Source organism: Periophthalmus magnuspinnatus, chromosome 1 (genome assembly GCF_009829125.3).
Source record: "Periophthalmus magnuspinnatus isolate fPerMag1 chromosome 1, fPerMag1.2.pri, whole genome shotgun sequence".
Classification (NCBI taxonomy): Eukaryota; Metazoa; Chordata; class Actinopteri; order Gobiiformes; family Gobiidae; genus Periophthalmus; species Periophthalmus magnuspinnatus.
The window spans coordinates 16,676,661-16,694,615 of NC_047126.1; the positions used below are offsets into that span (position 1 = coordinate 16,676,661).

The 17,955-nt window shown below is 37.1% G+C and overlaps 1 protein-coding gene across 3 annotated transcripts in view; it reads right to left on the reverse strand.

Moving 5' to 3' along the window:
* The window catches only part of LOC117371522 (ras and Rab interactor 2-like), a 268,922-nt gene that overhangs the window by 241,546 nt on the left and 9,421 nt on the right, over positions 1 to 17,955 (reverse strand). For 2 of the 3 annotated variants that reach the window (XR_008648859.1, XM_033967226.2), the window contains exons 3-12: positions 17,419 to 17,507; positions 14,789 to 14,987; positions 13,847 to 13,961; positions 12,771 to 12,843; positions 11,566 to 11,657; positions 6,947 to 8,281; positions 3,914 to 3,996; positions 3,051 to 3,279; positions 2,294 to 2,425; positions 437 to 600 (exon numbers count right to left, since the gene is read on the reverse strand). Coding sequence is in view for 2 of the 3 variants with exons in the window: in XM_033967226.2 (XP_033823117.1) it covers positions 437 to 600; positions 2,294 to 2,425; positions 3,051 to 3,279; positions 3,914 to 3,996; positions 6,947 to 8,281; positions 11,566 to 11,657; positions 12,771 to 12,843; positions 13,847 to 13,961; positions 14,789 to 14,987; positions 17,419 to 17,507 (2,511 nt within the window). In the remaining variant the exon portion in view is untranslated. Of the gene's footprint in view, positions 1 to 396; positions 601 to 2,293; positions 2,426 to 3,050; positions 3,280 to 3,913; positions 3,997 to 6,946; positions 8,282 to 11,565; positions 11,658 to 12,770; positions 12,844 to 13,846; positions 13,962 to 14,788; positions 14,988 to 17,418; positions 17,508 to 17,955 lie in introns of all 3 variants that reach the window. The other variant, XM_033967234.2, reaches the window with a different exon arrangement.

Consider the following 17,955-nt stretch of genomic DNA (forward strand, 5'->3'; position numbering starts at 1 on the left):
AAAATCCCAATAGAATAAATGCAAGAAAGGTAAAAGTTTACATGGAACATCCCAGCTCTGTACCAGAAATGCTACACAATGCACCAGTAAATATGCGCTTTGAAAATAAACTTGAAGTGAAAAGTACTAAAAATAATAAGCAAACAACCATACGCTAAACTAAAAAAGTTGAACATTTTCATGCAGAAAACAGAAAGAAACATGCAGTTATACTAGCATCCACTTGAGGGAGCGTTTAGCCAATTAAACACAACTAATGCACATGCTGGGATAGGTGGGGGTTAGTGATCATCTTTGTTGCTGTTAATTATTATGAAATAATCGCCATGCACTTTTCCGTTTCCCAGTAGGCGGTTGCTTTCGGGTTGATTACGAATTGGCACAACTGTAACTCACTGCCTTGTTGTTCATGGTGGGTTCAGGTCAGGCGTGATACCTGAAAGTCGTCCACAGAGGGCGCCGTTCGCTGGGCAGTGCGTCTCCGGTGCCATTGGTGAAGCGTGTTACGGGTCTCAGAGCTCAGCACCCGGGCCGCCTGCTCCTCTTGGAAGTTTTTAATCAGAGACATGGCTCCGTATGCACTGGTCAGGTAGTAGCCTCCTAAAAAGAAACAGACAGAAGAGGGAGGACGAGTTAAAAGCTGTTTTCAGCAATAAAAGAAAAATACACATCTGTCAACTGGACAAAAGCCGCTTCCAGATCTGAAGACGTGGCTTGGATGAGCAGCAAAATGTCTTCACTCCTAAAACTTTTAATTTAAATTTTTCTTTTAATTTGGATCATACCTGGACGACTGAGGGATTACACAGACATGTATTCAACAAGGTGTAGTTTCTGAACACAATGCCTACCTGCATGGGGCAAATTGACAGAACAAATTGTGAAGATGTTTTATAGTTGTGGAAAGAGTACTGCAAATGTGTACTCAAGTAAAGTTAACTTATAATTAATTACTATAGTTACTTTTTAACATATTTTTAGCAGCAGTAAAGTAAATTGAACAGTTTAAAGATGAAGGTTTATTAGTATAAAGTATCAAGTATCACTGTTTAGCTCAGTTTTTCTTAAACAATCCAATGCAGACAAAGGCAAGGCAAAATGACTAGATTAAAATAACAATGTCATTAGGCTAAAATACTGTCACAGCTGCCCTGGGGCTGACTAATGTGCAGATGTGGTTACTAAACTAATCTGGCTGTTCCGGTCAGTCAGATATGTGACCTAATGGCAATGTCACCTTTAAAACAGCCTTTATGATCTCAATAGGTTCTTATCTGTTTACATAAAGGTTAGATAAGACAGTCGTGGCTTTTTCATAATGTTTAATTTCAAGGTGAATATGTGTTACAGTGGCAGACAGGTTGACGCATGTTGGAAAATATTGTTAGGAGTCACTCTCTTCTGAACTTGCTCCAGCTCATTCAGACCTCACTCTGGTATTTCCTCCTGACATAAAAAAACAAAACGTCCCACCTATTCACTGAAAAGATCCATTAATCTACAATGGGAGGAGGCACTTCTTAGAAATTCCAATTGTTCTTATCAAGATTTATAAAGAACCTTCAGGATCTCCTGTACAAAAGATGATGAAGGATGCATGCATGTAGGCTACACACCTCTTATAAGCCTTAATTCAATTCCAATCACATTTATCTACTAAATTTGAGAACAATTTGGTTTGTGAAAATAACAAAACAACAAAAAGTAATTGTGGGTTCTGCAGTAGGTAGGTCTCAAAATGTAATTTAATTGACCTCCTCTATAAAAACTATTTCACATCTGTGCACATGTTCAGCCCCTGTGTCTCTGTGCTTTCCCTTTCTTCTGTGATAACATCATTGTGTAATTTCCACTAAGCGCTTCTAGACTTCCCTTTCCCAGGTTAAAGCCGGTTTCAGACTGGAAACTCATGGCTCACTGTGAGGTTCTTACCTTCAAAGGGAAATGTAAACTCTAAACACAGTTACATCAGGGAAAAGTAAAGGAGGGGTGCTCAGGTGCCATGACGTTTTGGACACTACACTGTGAAATGGACAATTACATTTTTCCTGTGTTTTTGACATTCCAGGAACATTTTTGAATTAAATAAACCTTATGTTGTAGTAAGTCTCCACATGATTTGAAATTCATTGGATTTTCTACTACTGGTATATATTTTTTGTTTATAGAATAGTATAGTATACTGGGGCCGACAGTAGCTCAACTGGTTTAATGTTTGACCACTGATCCGAAGGTTGGCGGTTTGAATTCCACTCTGTATAATATATTGTATGTTTAATTGACAATAGTTTACCTTCCCCTTGAAGCAAAGAGGGGTCCAGCAGCTCCATCATGTACTGAATGTCTGTGTCCAGTTGAGGCATGTCACACTGGGCCATAACATAGGTCAGCATAGGCAGGAAGTCATCGGCTCCAAACATCCTACCTGTGAGGAAACAGATAAAGCAGTGACCAAAATGAAAATGAAAATAACATAGTCTAAATTTGGCACTATTAGTAATGCGTATTGTGTACATTTATTATGGACAGGTTGCCACAATAACAATGATCAATTAATTAACCTGCTGCTTTTCATTTCCCCCTCCTCACAATTGTATGGGGATTCACAATTTTGACAGTAGTGTAGTTATTTGTCACCGGCATGTACACGGTGAAAAGTGTTTTGCTAAAGTCACCTGACAGCACTGGTCAAAATGATTAAACTGGCAACCTTCAGTTTGATGGGCAGATGCTCTAACCACTAAGCCACTGCTGCCCGGGTTGATGAAATATGACCAGCTGTTTGCAACTATGGATGGATTAATGACATTATTTTACATAAACTATATATTTTTGTACTTTAAAGAGGCACATTGTAGCTTTTCTGTTTGAGGGTCCACCACCTGTTTTTCTGTTTTGTTTTGTTTTCTGGAGAAATGGTTGCTTTGCCAGCATCTTCATGAAACAAGGTGGACCCTCTAGCAGAAAAGCTACATACAGGGTTCATCTAGTCTCTTTACTCTACTACAGCCTGATACCAACAGTCTGTTATATATTTGGTCCACAAGTACCTGAGTTGTCCTGCATGATCGTGTAGATAAGTTTGCATATCCGCAGCAGCAGGGAGACCTTTTTCTCAGGCGAGTACATCTTTCTCATGTTTACAAACTTGTGTCTGATCTTTTCTATGACCACTGCGTCTGGAGGGACCGCGGCCCCGTCCACGCCCAGCTCCTGTGGGCGTTTGGACTTTGCCAGGGCCAGATTCTCCTTTAGCTGCTGCCAACCACCACTGCTCACCTGCACGAGACAAAATAACAGGGCAATGTGTGAAAATGTGTTATAGTCCGAGTCACGTTTTACCAATAAGTTGCAATGTTTAGGTCAGTTTCAAAGTAGTCAAGGTAAATTAATACGATTTCCAATGCAAATTTACAGAAAATCTAGGTGAGCAGTTTTAAAGAGAAAAAAATGTGCAACTGTGTATTTATAAAAAAGGCATCATCATCATTCAAATATATAAAATGCTTAAAAAGAGCCAAACAAATGTTACAAGTTTAAACAAGAATAGCATTATGAAAAAATAATAAAAAAATCAACAACAGCAAACAAATGATTCATAAATTAATTTGTCAGACTTGGAAAAAGGGATGTCAAGATTAATTGATTATTTTTATTTATGTCAGCATATTTTAAAAGACTCTTAAAGCAAAAATAAAAAATATGCAGTATTGTGCCCTATATCCCCAAAAATGTACTGATAAACTAAAATGCTTTATAGAGGGCTATTTATGTCATACAACATTACTTTTTCATTGTTGATTTCATAAATATGGTCTCAGATTAGTGGAATAATGACCTATTTACACAGGATTTTACTAGAATGTTGCTATGATGACAATAATAGTAACATTTGAACTTGTCACACCCTTACCTGGAAGTCATGCAGAATCACATCGATGACGCTCTTCAGTGGCTTTAACACACACTTGTGCATGGCCTTCTCCAGGACCTGATCTGTGAGAGACATAACACCAGACATTTATAATGCATATGGATATTATGAAGCGTTTCAACAAAAGCACGTGACTATTGATGGTTTTCAGATTAGATTGTGATGATGTCATGCTCCCAGATGGGGAAGAAGAGCCAGTTTTTCCTATATTACACGGTGTATCTATGACAAATATCCAAAAGGAAAATCCACCAACGTTGAACCTGACAGTGTATTTTAGGCCCTTGGTTTCAATACATTACAATATAAATCTCCATAACAATAAGATTTATTTCCTCCCATTTCCATTTGGTATCATAGGCCTTTGTAATGTTGCCATATGGTTGAAACCCAGTAACAAGAAAATTTTACAAATTAAATATGACTTTTGACCATCTTAGTAATTTGGCATATTTTAAATTACATCTTATTACTCCTAAACAGTTAAGTCAAACATTTCACAGCATAACAAGGCCACTTCATATCTACAAAGTCTATCCTGCAACAATATAAGGAGGATCCTCTTTTTTCCCCATGCAACTTTTCCTTTCTGAATTTGCCAAAACAGAACTGAGATAACATAACTTTTACACGTTAAATGACAACTTGACCTCTAGCTGCTAAATTCAAATGACGCCTGTACTTTGATCTGGTTAAAGAGTTATTGTACAGCCAGGCAGCTTCAATAGAAACTTAAATCTGTTCTTTCATGTGAGCCATTTGTCTGGTCTTAAAGTGTTTCTTTGTGCTTATTCTGCATTTCAGACCTACGTCCATATGCTTCAAATAACTGCTGCCCACCTCAGCTATTCCCAGTATGTCACCACCGTACAATTGAATCTTGTTGTGTATGGGACATTGACTAGTTCAACATTAGGTGAAAAAATAGAAATAGAAAGAATGACTCGCTGCTCTGTGAATGATCAAAATAAGGAAATGCAAAAAAACTACAATTAATGAAAAAAAAAAAAAAGTCACAAACCTGGTACATTTTTTCCCCCGTTATATAAACTATGATAAAATAAAAAATAAGGGCATGCATTAAGATGAGGTAAAAACATTCTATGATTATGAATAGTCATCTACTGCATCAATGCTTGTGATTCTTAAGTTTGCAGTTTGTTTATTAGTATTATTCTAATGCCGATGTTTAAAATGTTTTGTCAACTACATCCCCGGTTTTCAATCATAAATTCTCAAATATATAACACTAACAAGAAATGTTCCCAAAACTTTTCAGCCTCATAATTAAACATCATGGCTTAAATACAACATGCAGTAAAATACAGTGTTAAAAGAGCGTTTAGTAAGAAAAAGTGTCAGTGATCAAGCTCAGACAAGATTTTATGGGAACAGATCAGGAAATATGCTGACAACAACTAAGAATGTTACCACACCATTTCCCCAGGTTTGGTTTGACGTAAAACAAAAAGCTTGTGATTGAATTTAGGCAAACATAGCACTAAATGGACTACAGCTAATTCACACAATAAAATATACTGCGTGAATCTATGATGTAAAAATATACAATTATTCTTGGTTAAAATAAGTGATCTAATAATTAAAATGTTTTAAAATATTTTTGACAGTAACCAAAAATAATTACTTCTACTACTTAGAGTTGTCAAATGTATCAAAAATCAGATATTAATCGATACAAAAACTAAACTCATTTAAGCAAGTATCAATACTGTAAAAAAATAAAAATCTAATTAACAGGACATAATTTGAGCTTTCCTGGCTTGGACAGTTTTAGTATGATTTGTTTTATCAGAACAAGTATAAGATCTCATGGTAACATAAATAAAGTACTATTATTTTATATATAAAAAATACATTCTACTCATAAAAACAAGTATTATTTATCGTCATTGTACTGAGTGAATTTTTTAGTATCAAAATCCAGTTTGAAACATTAGTATCATAATAACTCTACCACCACTACCACTACCTTATCCTTGTTTCCTCTGTCCTTCTAAAATATGTTCTGGTCCACCCTTGGGTGAAAACATGTTTTTAATGCAGATTGAGCTTGTACTAGAGGGGTGCATGAGGACATATGTTTCTCTTTCACATGAGGACAAGTGTAATGTTTATAGGCATTTCTGTGGGCGGTTTATAATGTTAGCATGAACCACTTCTCTGTTTCTAGGAACAAGGCTTTGCTGTTATTTACAAAGCACAAGGGGACATATTTACATATTCATGCAACCACAACGGCCACAATGGGCTTATTTATAAAAACTCCACTCTACTGTATAGTTTGTTCAGCAGTTTGTACAGTAATGGAGCATTACAGGTGCTCTATGTAACTTTTTCCAGTGGTGGTTGTCTCCATAGAGTTTTTGAATTTGCATAGAATGTTCCACAGTATGTTGCTCAAATATCCTGAAAAACAAGCATTCTTACTATGACATGGGTCGTCTCTCCACAGATCTGACCAGTTCTTCAGCCTGGCCTCAACTGCTTGTGTCATGGACATAGGGAAGTTTAATGCCACATTGTTGAAAATTGTGGACAAATCAATTACATCTCCATTTAGACAAGCAGGTGACTGACCCTCCACCAGAAAATGTACATAATGCACCTTTAAGAACCAGGCCTAATTATTTATCAAAATGTGGACTCACAAGCCTTTTTTCTGAGACTAAAGGGTTTTGTATGGACTGAACAGGAACTATAGAATCAGAGAATAATTTGTACTCAAGAGAAAATCATGTTTATTATTTTAAGGCAACCAGGTATGCCACATTTATGAGACAAACAGGAAAGTGATTGCTATGACGTGATTAATCTGCACCTAATTAAGTGAACTGTGAGCGCAAATCTTCCCTCTTAAAACATAACCCAAGGCGGTAAATTAAGTACGTACTTTCAAATCAAGTTTCATGTTTTACTTCCTATGTGGTTTACCATGGAAAAATATACTCACGTTATAAAACACAATTGACAGTAAGATATTTTTGCACTTACCAATCTGATCCTCTGGTATGAGCGACTCAAGTGGAGGATCCAGCTCTGAGCTCTGTTTCAAATATGCCTTCATTTGCGTCAAAAACTGTCGTAGAGTTTGTAAAAAGTCTATTCCTGACGTGTGGCATGCTTTATTCTCCTGCACAAAACTTAAATAATCTTGCACTAGTGATCCAAAATATGAACTCTTATCCCGGGACAGTTCTGCGATCCTCTTCACAGCTCGCCTCTCAGGAGTCATCAGCGAACTCAACATGCCACTAACTTTCCGAAATCGGCCTTTAAGCGCTCTCGGTAAAATTAAAGATCCTCCGCTCAACCTTACAGCCATCCTACGTCGACGAGATTTGAAAGAAGGGCGTAGGCGCATTTCCAAATCTGCCTCAAGTCCGACTCCATAGTCTTCTTCCTCTTCATACTCTCCCTCCTCATCCTCATCGCTGCTGTCCTCTACGATATCCTGATCTTGCGAGGGACTGGAGGCTAGATCTTGCCTTAATGTGTATCTGGGATATTCAAGTGAGTCAGAAGAGGAAGTCGACATGCTCACGTCACTTAAATGTTGGTTTCTTTCACTCATTTCTGCGTCGTCCAAGGGTTTGTCTGCAGTGGGTGGAGAGGTTGGAATCTTGGCGCGGGACAGTGCTTTAGCAATTGTTTCATCATCTAGAGCTATGTGGCAGCGGTGAGACTCCAAATCAGGCTTTTTAGGTCTCGGTGGTGGAGTTTTTGAACTTTTAGATGGGCTTTTGCTACTTTTGTTTGTTGAGGTAGGGGGGGCTGGCGCAGGTCGCTTGGTAGAGGGTTGCAGTTTTCTCGGGGTTGCATTGGAGTGAACAACGGGCATGCTTTTGGGTCTGGTGGTGCTTTTGGTAGTTGCAGGTGCAGGAGGGGGTGGGGCAGGTCGACGTTTGGGCATGGACCGGGGAGGAGGGGGGCGAGGAGGCGGGGAACGTGATTGGTTGTTCAGCTTGGCCTCTTGCTCATCTACATTCAGCGAGAAGGACAGCTCAGGATTCCTTTCACTACCGTGAGACTCTCTTTGACGATCTTGGCTACGATGGTGATGTCGTGTTTGGAGGAAAAGCGGGTTAACATAACATAATGGTCCACTCGAATGTCTTTTTTCCTGAAATGAAGACAAATTCTGCGATCTTAAAGTTGGTGGTGCGCTGTCACTGCTGTAGTTGTATCTTTGAGGGGATGTGGCGTCTTGATCCCTGGATTTGTTGGGACGTGGGGGGCTGAGGGTCCGGCTCACGGGGCGACAGGTGCGACAGGTGCGGGGGGAGGCAGCAGGGCCACGTAGGCTGCAGAGAACGGAGTCCCAAAAGCCTGTAATACATAAGCAAACAGAAACAGTCATAATAAGGCAAATATTAACTCGTCTTTACAAGTCCAGGAAAAACTGACAGCTGCAGGAAGGAGGATATCCCCTTAAAGCTACAGTCACACTTTAAAAATAGACTTTGAAAAACATGATTAAAATATCGTAAAACTAGACTAAGATCAATCTTGCTAAAGGTGCTCTATATAACATTTCTGTTGGGGAGTTTGTCACTAGCTTGTTTCCAAGGAGATTATATTGCTTTGTCTGGAATGTTCCACACAATGGCATTTAAGTTATCTATCACAATGTTTATCCCATGTTGCAAGGAAAACATAACACCCACTAATTAAGATACTGAAAAACAAACTCCAATTTTCACAGTAATAACATTTAAGTGTTCATAAAATCCCTTTAGAATAATTTATCCCAAGTTTAACGGCAACACACTTCCAGACTTTCATATACAAATAGCATGACATTGAACAACAAACAATGCCTAAGCCAATTGTACAGAATCCAACCAACTTTTGACAACTTTTTTTTTACGACTCAGCCCTTTCAGTCATGTTTTGCTAGTTCCTACCACACTTGGACAAATACGTCTGACTTAATCTACATAAAAAACATTGGGTAACAATATAAAATCTCTCACCAACATTTGAGAAGTGTCCTTATTAAATTCCTTAATCCTTGGTTAGTCTTTAGTTAGCTTCTCTTTTATTACTTGTTTGTTTCTTCCTTGTAAAAGCGCTGTGCTGAACTGGGTTTCATTGCGGTTGACACAGAGCACAGACATGCAGAGGGAGTGTTCAGTGAGAAACGCTAAAGGAAAGAGGGAGGGACTAACACTCCATGTGCCTGTTCTCTCATGACTCCCGGCTTTTCCTAAACATTTCCTGTATTTTTTTCAAAGTCTTGGTCGAGTGCTGATAGCATTGTGTTTTTGCGTCCAGTTCCCATCAGAACGGAAGAGGTTAGGTGAATACATAAGAGAAAATTTGACTGTTGCGTGTTTTATGATGAGTTCTTCTCAAAGTACAGCCCTCCCCAAAAAGTATTTATTGAATTAGTCTATGAGTTGGACTACACTAGATTTACAGCCAAAGTTATTCCAACTGTGTGACAGAACAAAAGGGGGAACAATTAACAACTAAACAGGAAAATAAAAAATATTTGTGAAATTAATTCTACAGGAGAAGACAAACTTCTTTCAGTTGTTTCATTGAAATAATATGTAAACAATTCCTTCTGTTCAAAAAGCAACAACCTTATACATAAAATATAGTAAATGCAGCTATATCAAAGTGTGTAAAAATAGCCCTAGTGAGTTTGAGAAGCAGGATTGAATGTCTTGTGAGTGGACAGTGTGGTATTCTGCCTGGCCCATGTGAGCAGAGCACCTGACACTGTAACTCTAAACGCAGACACATGCCTTCAGGTCAGTGTGTGTATTATATATACTTATATGTATATATACTTATATGTATAACATGTTTAACAGGCTGAATAGAAATAAATACTTAATTAACACTTTATCACTTTAACACTATGTGTTCATATAAATTCAAGGTCAATACATTGTTTATTATTATGAATGATTTATGAGTATACTTTAAATTAAGCTATAAACACCATACTGTGACCTAGGGGCATATTTTATTCCATCACAAATATGTTTTACTAATAAAGCAATACAAAATGGACAAACATAAAGTTAAAGTTGTATGTAACTTTTGTGCTGAAGGTTTACTTCCTGCTTGTTTCCATAGAGATTTAGGTTATTGTCTTTCCTGGAATTGTCCACAATATGGTGTTGTACTTATCTATCTTCATGGGGAAGTTAACACCAGGTGAAATTACATTTTATGTAATTTTGCCATTGTGGCAGATCACCACCACTACAAAAGTGACACAGTGCACCTTTATGTAGGCTATATATTTGTAAATGCGTAAGTATACAAAAGAGTTCGACCAACAAAGCTGAAGAGGAGACAATAAAACAGCTGGTAGACTACAGTCCAAAGTAGAGCCAAATTAGATCTCAAGCCTTTAGCTTCAATAAAAGGACCTGGCAACACAAGTGAGCACAGTGAAATTGAATCCTTTAAATCGTGTTTAAATACTAGAGTGACTTAGTGTATTTGCAGTGTCACCCTGATACTCCTAACTGGCTTTGGAGCGATTGCCGAATGTCTGTGTTTCAGTTCGTGGGAGTGGACTCTAACATTACATACAAGACAGTTCTGACTGAGGTTTCTTTAAATAGCTGCTACTGAATACTGAAGCCCTTTGGGAGTTCCCCTGTTTTACTGTTGCTAAGACGCAAACAACTCAATGGCATTTTTAACTTTGCCAAAAGGTACACGAATACACCAATTTACAATGAGAAGTATGCAGGCAGTATATCACTATGTTGACCTCTGACACAGTTCATTTGTATGGACATGACTTGTTGTGTATTTTCAAACTGGCTAATGCACTGGTATGTGTGTGTGTGTGTGTGTGTTTAGACAACGCTCTCGGGTGGCTGTGGCTTTCCATTGGCCACTCCCTGCTCCCTTTGAGTGCTAGGCTACACTGTAATATACACGTCTAATAGAAGAAGATGACTCATAGTCTTTTCAAAGCCCAGTTCAGTCAAAAGTACTTTCAAGAACTTTCAAAAATTCAAAGTGTTATAATTCTAGACTTAAACTTTAACACTGGTCAATGTAGATGTTTTATTTTTGGTCATTGTATACAGTTTGAGATCTATATTCTGTTCTGAAATAAAAATGCTGAGATATATATGTAACTATATATATTTCAACCGCTTAATAACTCTTTCCATACACGAGGCCAGAAATGCACGTATACAACTCCTGATTAGGGATTTCAATATTACTGGTGTATCATTTAGATCACATTATCATTGGAAGAACTATTTGAAAGTGTAAGTGTATTTTTTAAGTGTTTGCACCAAATTTGATTTAATAATGCAGGTCATATACTAGGGGAAGGTTGATAAATTATACAAGGTGAATGAAAGACAGGGTTTCACTGTTGTTTAATTATGCTGTCAAGAATAGTCATCCTAATCCTAATTTAATATTGTGGTACTTATATATTTTGTTTTCCTATGCAATTCAGTGAATGCCTATACAAATCACTGTAGTCCATAAACCTGATAAGCTCTCAAAAGTTATTCCTAAAGCACTGATATAGTAAAGACATGGCTTAATATGGTTTTCCAACAGTAACGGTCTCTTCATGCATCATTCAAAATGTGGAGTAACAAATCAGATTTGACCTGGTCCGAGCTGAGCCACCTCCTCCAGCTCTTTCTGCGTCTTGGCCGATGCAATGGCTTCTGGAAGTTTGAGTGTAAAGGGCAACACATCCCTGTAAATGAATAACCACAGTAAAGGAATTAGTGTTTGTATTTAAGACTGGAAATAAAAACATAAATGTAAGGTCATGCAGTAGTCTGTGACCAAATTTCGACAGTAAACTGATAAATACCGGTAATAAGAATTAATTTTATTTATTTGACCCAATAACAATAACATTAGTTATTCTCTCATTAGTTATTCTGTTATTCCCTGACAATCTAATGTGTAAGCCATATACAACACGATTTTCACAATACTGACCACATTTTAAACGTTTACTACAACAACAGTATTAAAGGAGAAGGAAGTGGCAAATGGAGGAAAAACACTAGTACATAGTGCTGACAGAACATTGACCGATTCTTTGATCATTGCAGTAACAATAGCAGACATCCCCAAACTAAAGTGATGATGCCATAGGTTTAAGTGTCAAAAAAACAAAATGGCATCCCCTCTGTTTCCTGTGTATTTGAAGTGACCCATCTGTTTATGTTTCTGAGAATATGGCACGGGATAAAACAAGAAGTGAGAGTGGATTTTGATTTTCGGTCACCAAAACAATCCTCAAAACAGAAACAAACCCCATACCCAAAAATTAACAACACTACGCTTAAAGGAGCACTGTTTAAGTTTTCTAGTACTCTAGTGTATTAAACGTATATGTCGCCATGGAGATAAGCAGGTGGGTAGATCTAGTCATGACACTAGGGCAAGTTACAGGTCAGAGCTGTGGAGAAGGAACCCTACTAACAATTACAATGCAATGTTTTTAGCAATAATACACCTTCAATTAAATAGATGCAAAGTGGATGAGTTTACTTCCATTCATATTGTACAATATTCCAAAACATCTCCATGGAGACAAGAACATGGCCACTCCAGCCAGAAAAAAAGATACACTAGTGCACGTTTAAAGCCTCACTGTGTAATATTGTGGGTGTGTCCCTCTATACATGTGACGCATTACTTGCCAGTACAGTTAAAATTACTGATGAAGGGTTAAAGAGAGAGAATAAAAGATCTTGAATGGGTTTAAGACAATACACCTCAACTGAAATCTGCGGAAAATACAGCAACAATTACCATAATTATCCATAAAGTACATAGTGAAACAATTACTTACCTGCTGATACAGTAGAAAGCTACCAGGCGAAACAGGTCTGCAAAACTAATAGCCGAGCCCTCAAGGGAAAAAGCTGTGGAGAAACAAACAAATAAATGTTATTGCAAAATGTTAAGGTTTAAATTACTACTATGATTATTATAAAGTACATTGCATATTTAGCCCCTACTAAAGCAAAAACATGTGTAAAATATTGTGACACTATTTATTATGCATGTGGCTTTGTTCTGGCTTTGAGTGGGGTGTACCACAAGAATTTCAATAATCTTATACTGTTTTGTACTGGTGCAAATGGTGATTAAATCAATTCTGCACTGATGAAAAAAGTTTTCTTTACTCTTCTGACAGTGAGTGAGTTCACATGTGACACAAGTTTTAAGTGTAAATGATTTGAACATTTGTGTTTCCAGTGCACCTCCTATGATTTGATTTTTCTAATCTCTGTGGTTTATCCTTGGATAATACATTAAAATGACATTAACTTCTTGGACCACTACTTTGTACTTCTACTTGAGTAATGAAACTTTGATGTAATAGTACTTGTACTACTCTACTGGTGTACTGAAGGTGATTAAACAGAGGCCTTCATTGTCTATTCAATCTGAAAGCAGTTTGTAGTTTTAAGAGTAGTGATAAGTGATCTTGTCAAATACAGAGTAGATGGGAGAGTGAAACCAACTGTTGCCAGCTGACCCACATTCAGAGGCTAAATCAGGCCAAAGGGAGCGCCCCCTCCTGGCCTTCCTGTGGAACTGAGGTCGGTCCCTGGGCAGGAAGAGCTGACAGATGGTGTATTTCATCACACACTCCTCAAGTGACCCTGTCCTGTCCAGGCTGCATTTGAATCAGATATACAAAATAAAAAGATAAGAATATAGGCGCACTATGTAACCTGTAATCTATTACTACTCTATAATAATTATTATAAAAACTTGCGAAAGACCGGATTAAAACAGGACAAGGGCAGGATGTGGCCCAGAGGTTTTATTGCACCTTTAAAATGTAGATTTTGTTCTTAATGTTGAACTAGCCTCTGATGGACTTTACCAGACTCTTGGCTTTGCATTAGTACTTACTGTACTGGCTCTCTCTGACCGGAAAGTGACTGATGGGGTTTTCAGATTGGTCCTCTTTTAATCTCACTGAGAGCACTTTCCTCTGCAGAGCAGGAGACTTGCACACCAAAAACACCTGTAACACAAACCCATCAGAAAAGAATCCGAATCAGAAATAATATGGAAAACAATCATTTAGTTTATGTCATTTGACTGTATTTATGGTCTGGACAGTTCAAGAGGTGACATAATGTGCAGAGCCTTCTAGCCATGAGCCCAATGTTCAGTATCTTCTGAGGAAAAATGCTGTTGTGAAAATGCCTATGTACTCTCACAATTAACACCCTAATGGCACATGTCTTAGGAAAGAGCCTTCAATAACACAGGGAGGGCATGCAGGCCCCATTTAGCCCACAACAACCTAGCTGAAATAAATACGCTGGTTGAAGCTATTAAAACAAGTAAGCAGTAATATTAGTTTTATAAAGTTTTCTTATGTCGTCCATTTCATGACGAATATGCACCCAAACACAAATAATATAATAAAACAAATTAACATGATTAATACATTTAAAGAACTATACAAGACTAAAACTAATGAAAACTAGAAAAAGAAGGTGCGCTATTATGTAACTTTTCCAGTAGAGGGCATCTTGTCAACAGCTTGTCTCCATGGAGACGTTATTACTTGCCTGCAGTGTTCCACAGTATGGGATTAAATTCCGCTACCTCCATGGAAACGATTAAGTGACACCACCAGCCCAAGTCAGTGGTCAGAGTCTGTGGATAGGCGACCTTCTACACAGTCAATCTATTTTCAAACCATAAATTGATGCAAGACGTAAGATGCAAGTTGTCAAAGTGAGGAAGATTCAAGGCCACCTCCAGAAAAGTTACATAGTGCACCCTTAAAATTAAAAGCTAGTATTATTAAGGTAAACATTGATATTTTTCCTTTCTTACCCCTGGTGGTTGTTGCAGCAAGATATGTCCCGCCTCTTCCTCACTTAGACACAGCAGAAGCCAAACTGTGTGTGTCTGCGTCAGTCTGTCCAAAACACTCATCCTGCGCCTCAGAGAATCATACCCAGAATCTCTTTCACCTCCTGTGCCGCCATGGTGATCAGGATCCAGGTGAACGGCACTCATGTCTCCGTCCAAACTGAAAAGCAGAGAGAGGGGGAGAGAGAAGAAGAAGCACATATTTGATGAGTATTTGTGAAGACGACCACACCTTTCATCAAGTCATGACCAAACTCCAGAGCATACCAGAGAACCACACAAAGCAATAGGGGGCATGAGAGGAAGAGAAAAAACAATGCAAGTACAATCTCACAATATAATGCATTATTTTCAATCAAAAAGGAACCAAAATGAATCTGTCCATTTAAATATGCTGTTTAATAAGTACTACAAAGTAAGTACAAAGGAGTAGTGCCACTTGTAATCCAAGTGTCACTGTAAAAAAATATATAGAGAACAGTGTGGTAAATCTAGGCCTGTCACGATAAATACTATATTAACTTGTCGTTCAATACATGACAGGTGGAAAAATACTTTTTGGGGGTCAGTATTTATTGTGGAGACTTTTTCCTTGGAGAAATGTTTGGTTATTTTTCTGTATTATGATGAGATTTGAGTTGTAGAAGGTTGAATTATGAACTTTTATGACTCAACAATACTGTACATTAAGAATACTTTTTGGGGGACAATTCTGCTTTATGGTTTGGTTTCAGTACTACCGTTTATCGTCTATATTATCGTCTTATTACTATTATTATTACTATTACTACTATTATTATTATTATTATTATTATTATTATTTAATTCAACAATATATTGCAGTTCAAAATTTGTTATCATGACAGGCCTAGACAAGTATACATTTATTATAGGGTCAAGATTTCACTTTTTGCAAAACCAATGACATGTGTGCAGTTTTGTTTTTATTTTATATGGTTATGAAAGGAGGCAGCTGTGTTATTGGCCAAAGGTGTTTTAAGGAATGAAAGGATCAATAACAAATTAATAACAAAGATGTGAACTGAAACGCCTTTTTGTCTCAAGTTAGTATAGTAACTAGTAAGCTTGTAAGTTACCTTAATTTCCCTTTCAACGACTATTTTACAAAATAAAATAAAACTTTTAACACCCTCTGCTGGTAAGAATTACTTACTGCCATCTCATAATCATGACTGTAAAAGACCTTTTTGCCTCACAAGATGGACAAGATCACAAAAATAGCACATAGACCTCATATGTAATAATAATACTTACTATGCTATAATACTTGCATATAGTTGGAATAGAGTAGAGAAGACTGTCTTTCATCATAGTTGTGGTATCTGTGCAGCTTAAATCATGCTTTGACTGGCACAGACCCTAATCCTCCCTTATTCGGTCATGTCTGTAGTCCAGGTTAAAACAACATGTGGAACTACTCACCCAGTAACTCAATCTCATACAGACCTTTTCTTGACCATGTCCTTCTCAAAATGTAAACGATAACTGCTATGATGAAGCTAAAAACCTTAATTAACTTGCACTTAATGTTCACTACTTCCTATTAGTTGCTTATTTATGAACTATATGTATTGTCATGCCCAGAAGCGGGTAGTAGTTGCATTTACTTGAATGAATGGTGCTTCTCTGAGTAGTTTCCACAGACCCTTCTTTTACTCCTACCTAAACAGTGTAATAGTACTCTTACTTGAGGTTTTGATGACTCTCCCCACTGTGAGTATGTCTATGAATGGTAACTTGGTCTATGAACTGGCCTTTATGGTGACAATATTAAATCATTTGAACATTTGTCTTTCTTGCATCGCTCCTTCATGATTTAGTTTTGTTTTTTCATTGTTGTAGCATATCTTGAAAACATCAATTTGTCCTTGAAATTCCATTGACTTTACATGATCACATCCAGACTTTTTTTTTATTTGGTCATTACATTCAAATCAAACATTATTGAACTTGTGTAAGGTTGTACATAACATTTCTATCATGACTGAAAGGGTTTAGGCTGAAGTTAAAAAATACTTATGATGTCAAACTCATTTTAATAATAACACACAGGAATTCAAAGAAAAGCAGAATCAGTTCTACAACAAATGACTCACAAACCACGACAGTTCACATGAATCATTCCTGAATTAATAATTTTTTATGATTTATACCTTTTTTTAAATGTTTCTATTGTGTAGGAGCTTTTTAATTTATCATCAAGGTTTTTCCACACACTAACCCCTTGAAAAGAAAAACAATGACGTTTTTTACTGGTTCTAGTCTTAATCTTTTTTTAATATACTTGTTCGTCTGAGATGATATTGACTTTCTCTCCGGTCAAATAACATCTGTAAACATTTACTTTTACAATCACTCTTAGTTAAGTAGTATTTTATCCAAATACGTTTTTAATTCAAACGTACTTACTCATACAATTTTTGATTTGTTATGTTTGTATTGTTAAGTAGTTTGATTTTATTTCACTATGTGCAGCACTTTGGAAACGACCTTTGAAAATGTGCTATAGAGATAAAGTGGATTGGATAGAGTGTCTAAAAGTGCATTTAAAAACACGTTGAACTGCTCACCCAGTTATGTCCAGTGTCTCATGGTCCACTTCTTTCTTGACCATTTCCTTCTCTAGTTCCTCCAGCTCCAGTGCAAAAGTGTCAACCAGCTGCGGACATGATGAAAAGATAAACTTAAATAAGTCCAAAACGGGACGTAAGATAAAATGCAGACTGTTCCAAACAAATGAAACTAGCAACATGGCTTCAATGGTCAGTTTTCAAACAATGGACAGTAAAAGAATTAGTCATATCTTAGCCAAGGACTCACTTCCTCTATGTTAGAAATGAAACACAAGTTCATGATAATTCATTTTAATTAAGGCAATTTCTACGAAATGAATATGCATTTCCTGGTTGCTTACAATGTGCAGTGAAGGCAAGGGATAGTTAATATACTGATTATAAATGTTTGGGTTATGTATTGAAAAACAGCACAAAGTCAGATAATACGGTTGTGCAATTCAAAGTTATTGACTGATGATGTCACATTATATTTGATATGTTTTTCAGTATTTCTTCAGTGATGAAAAATAGAATTCATGTTCTATTTGGTGG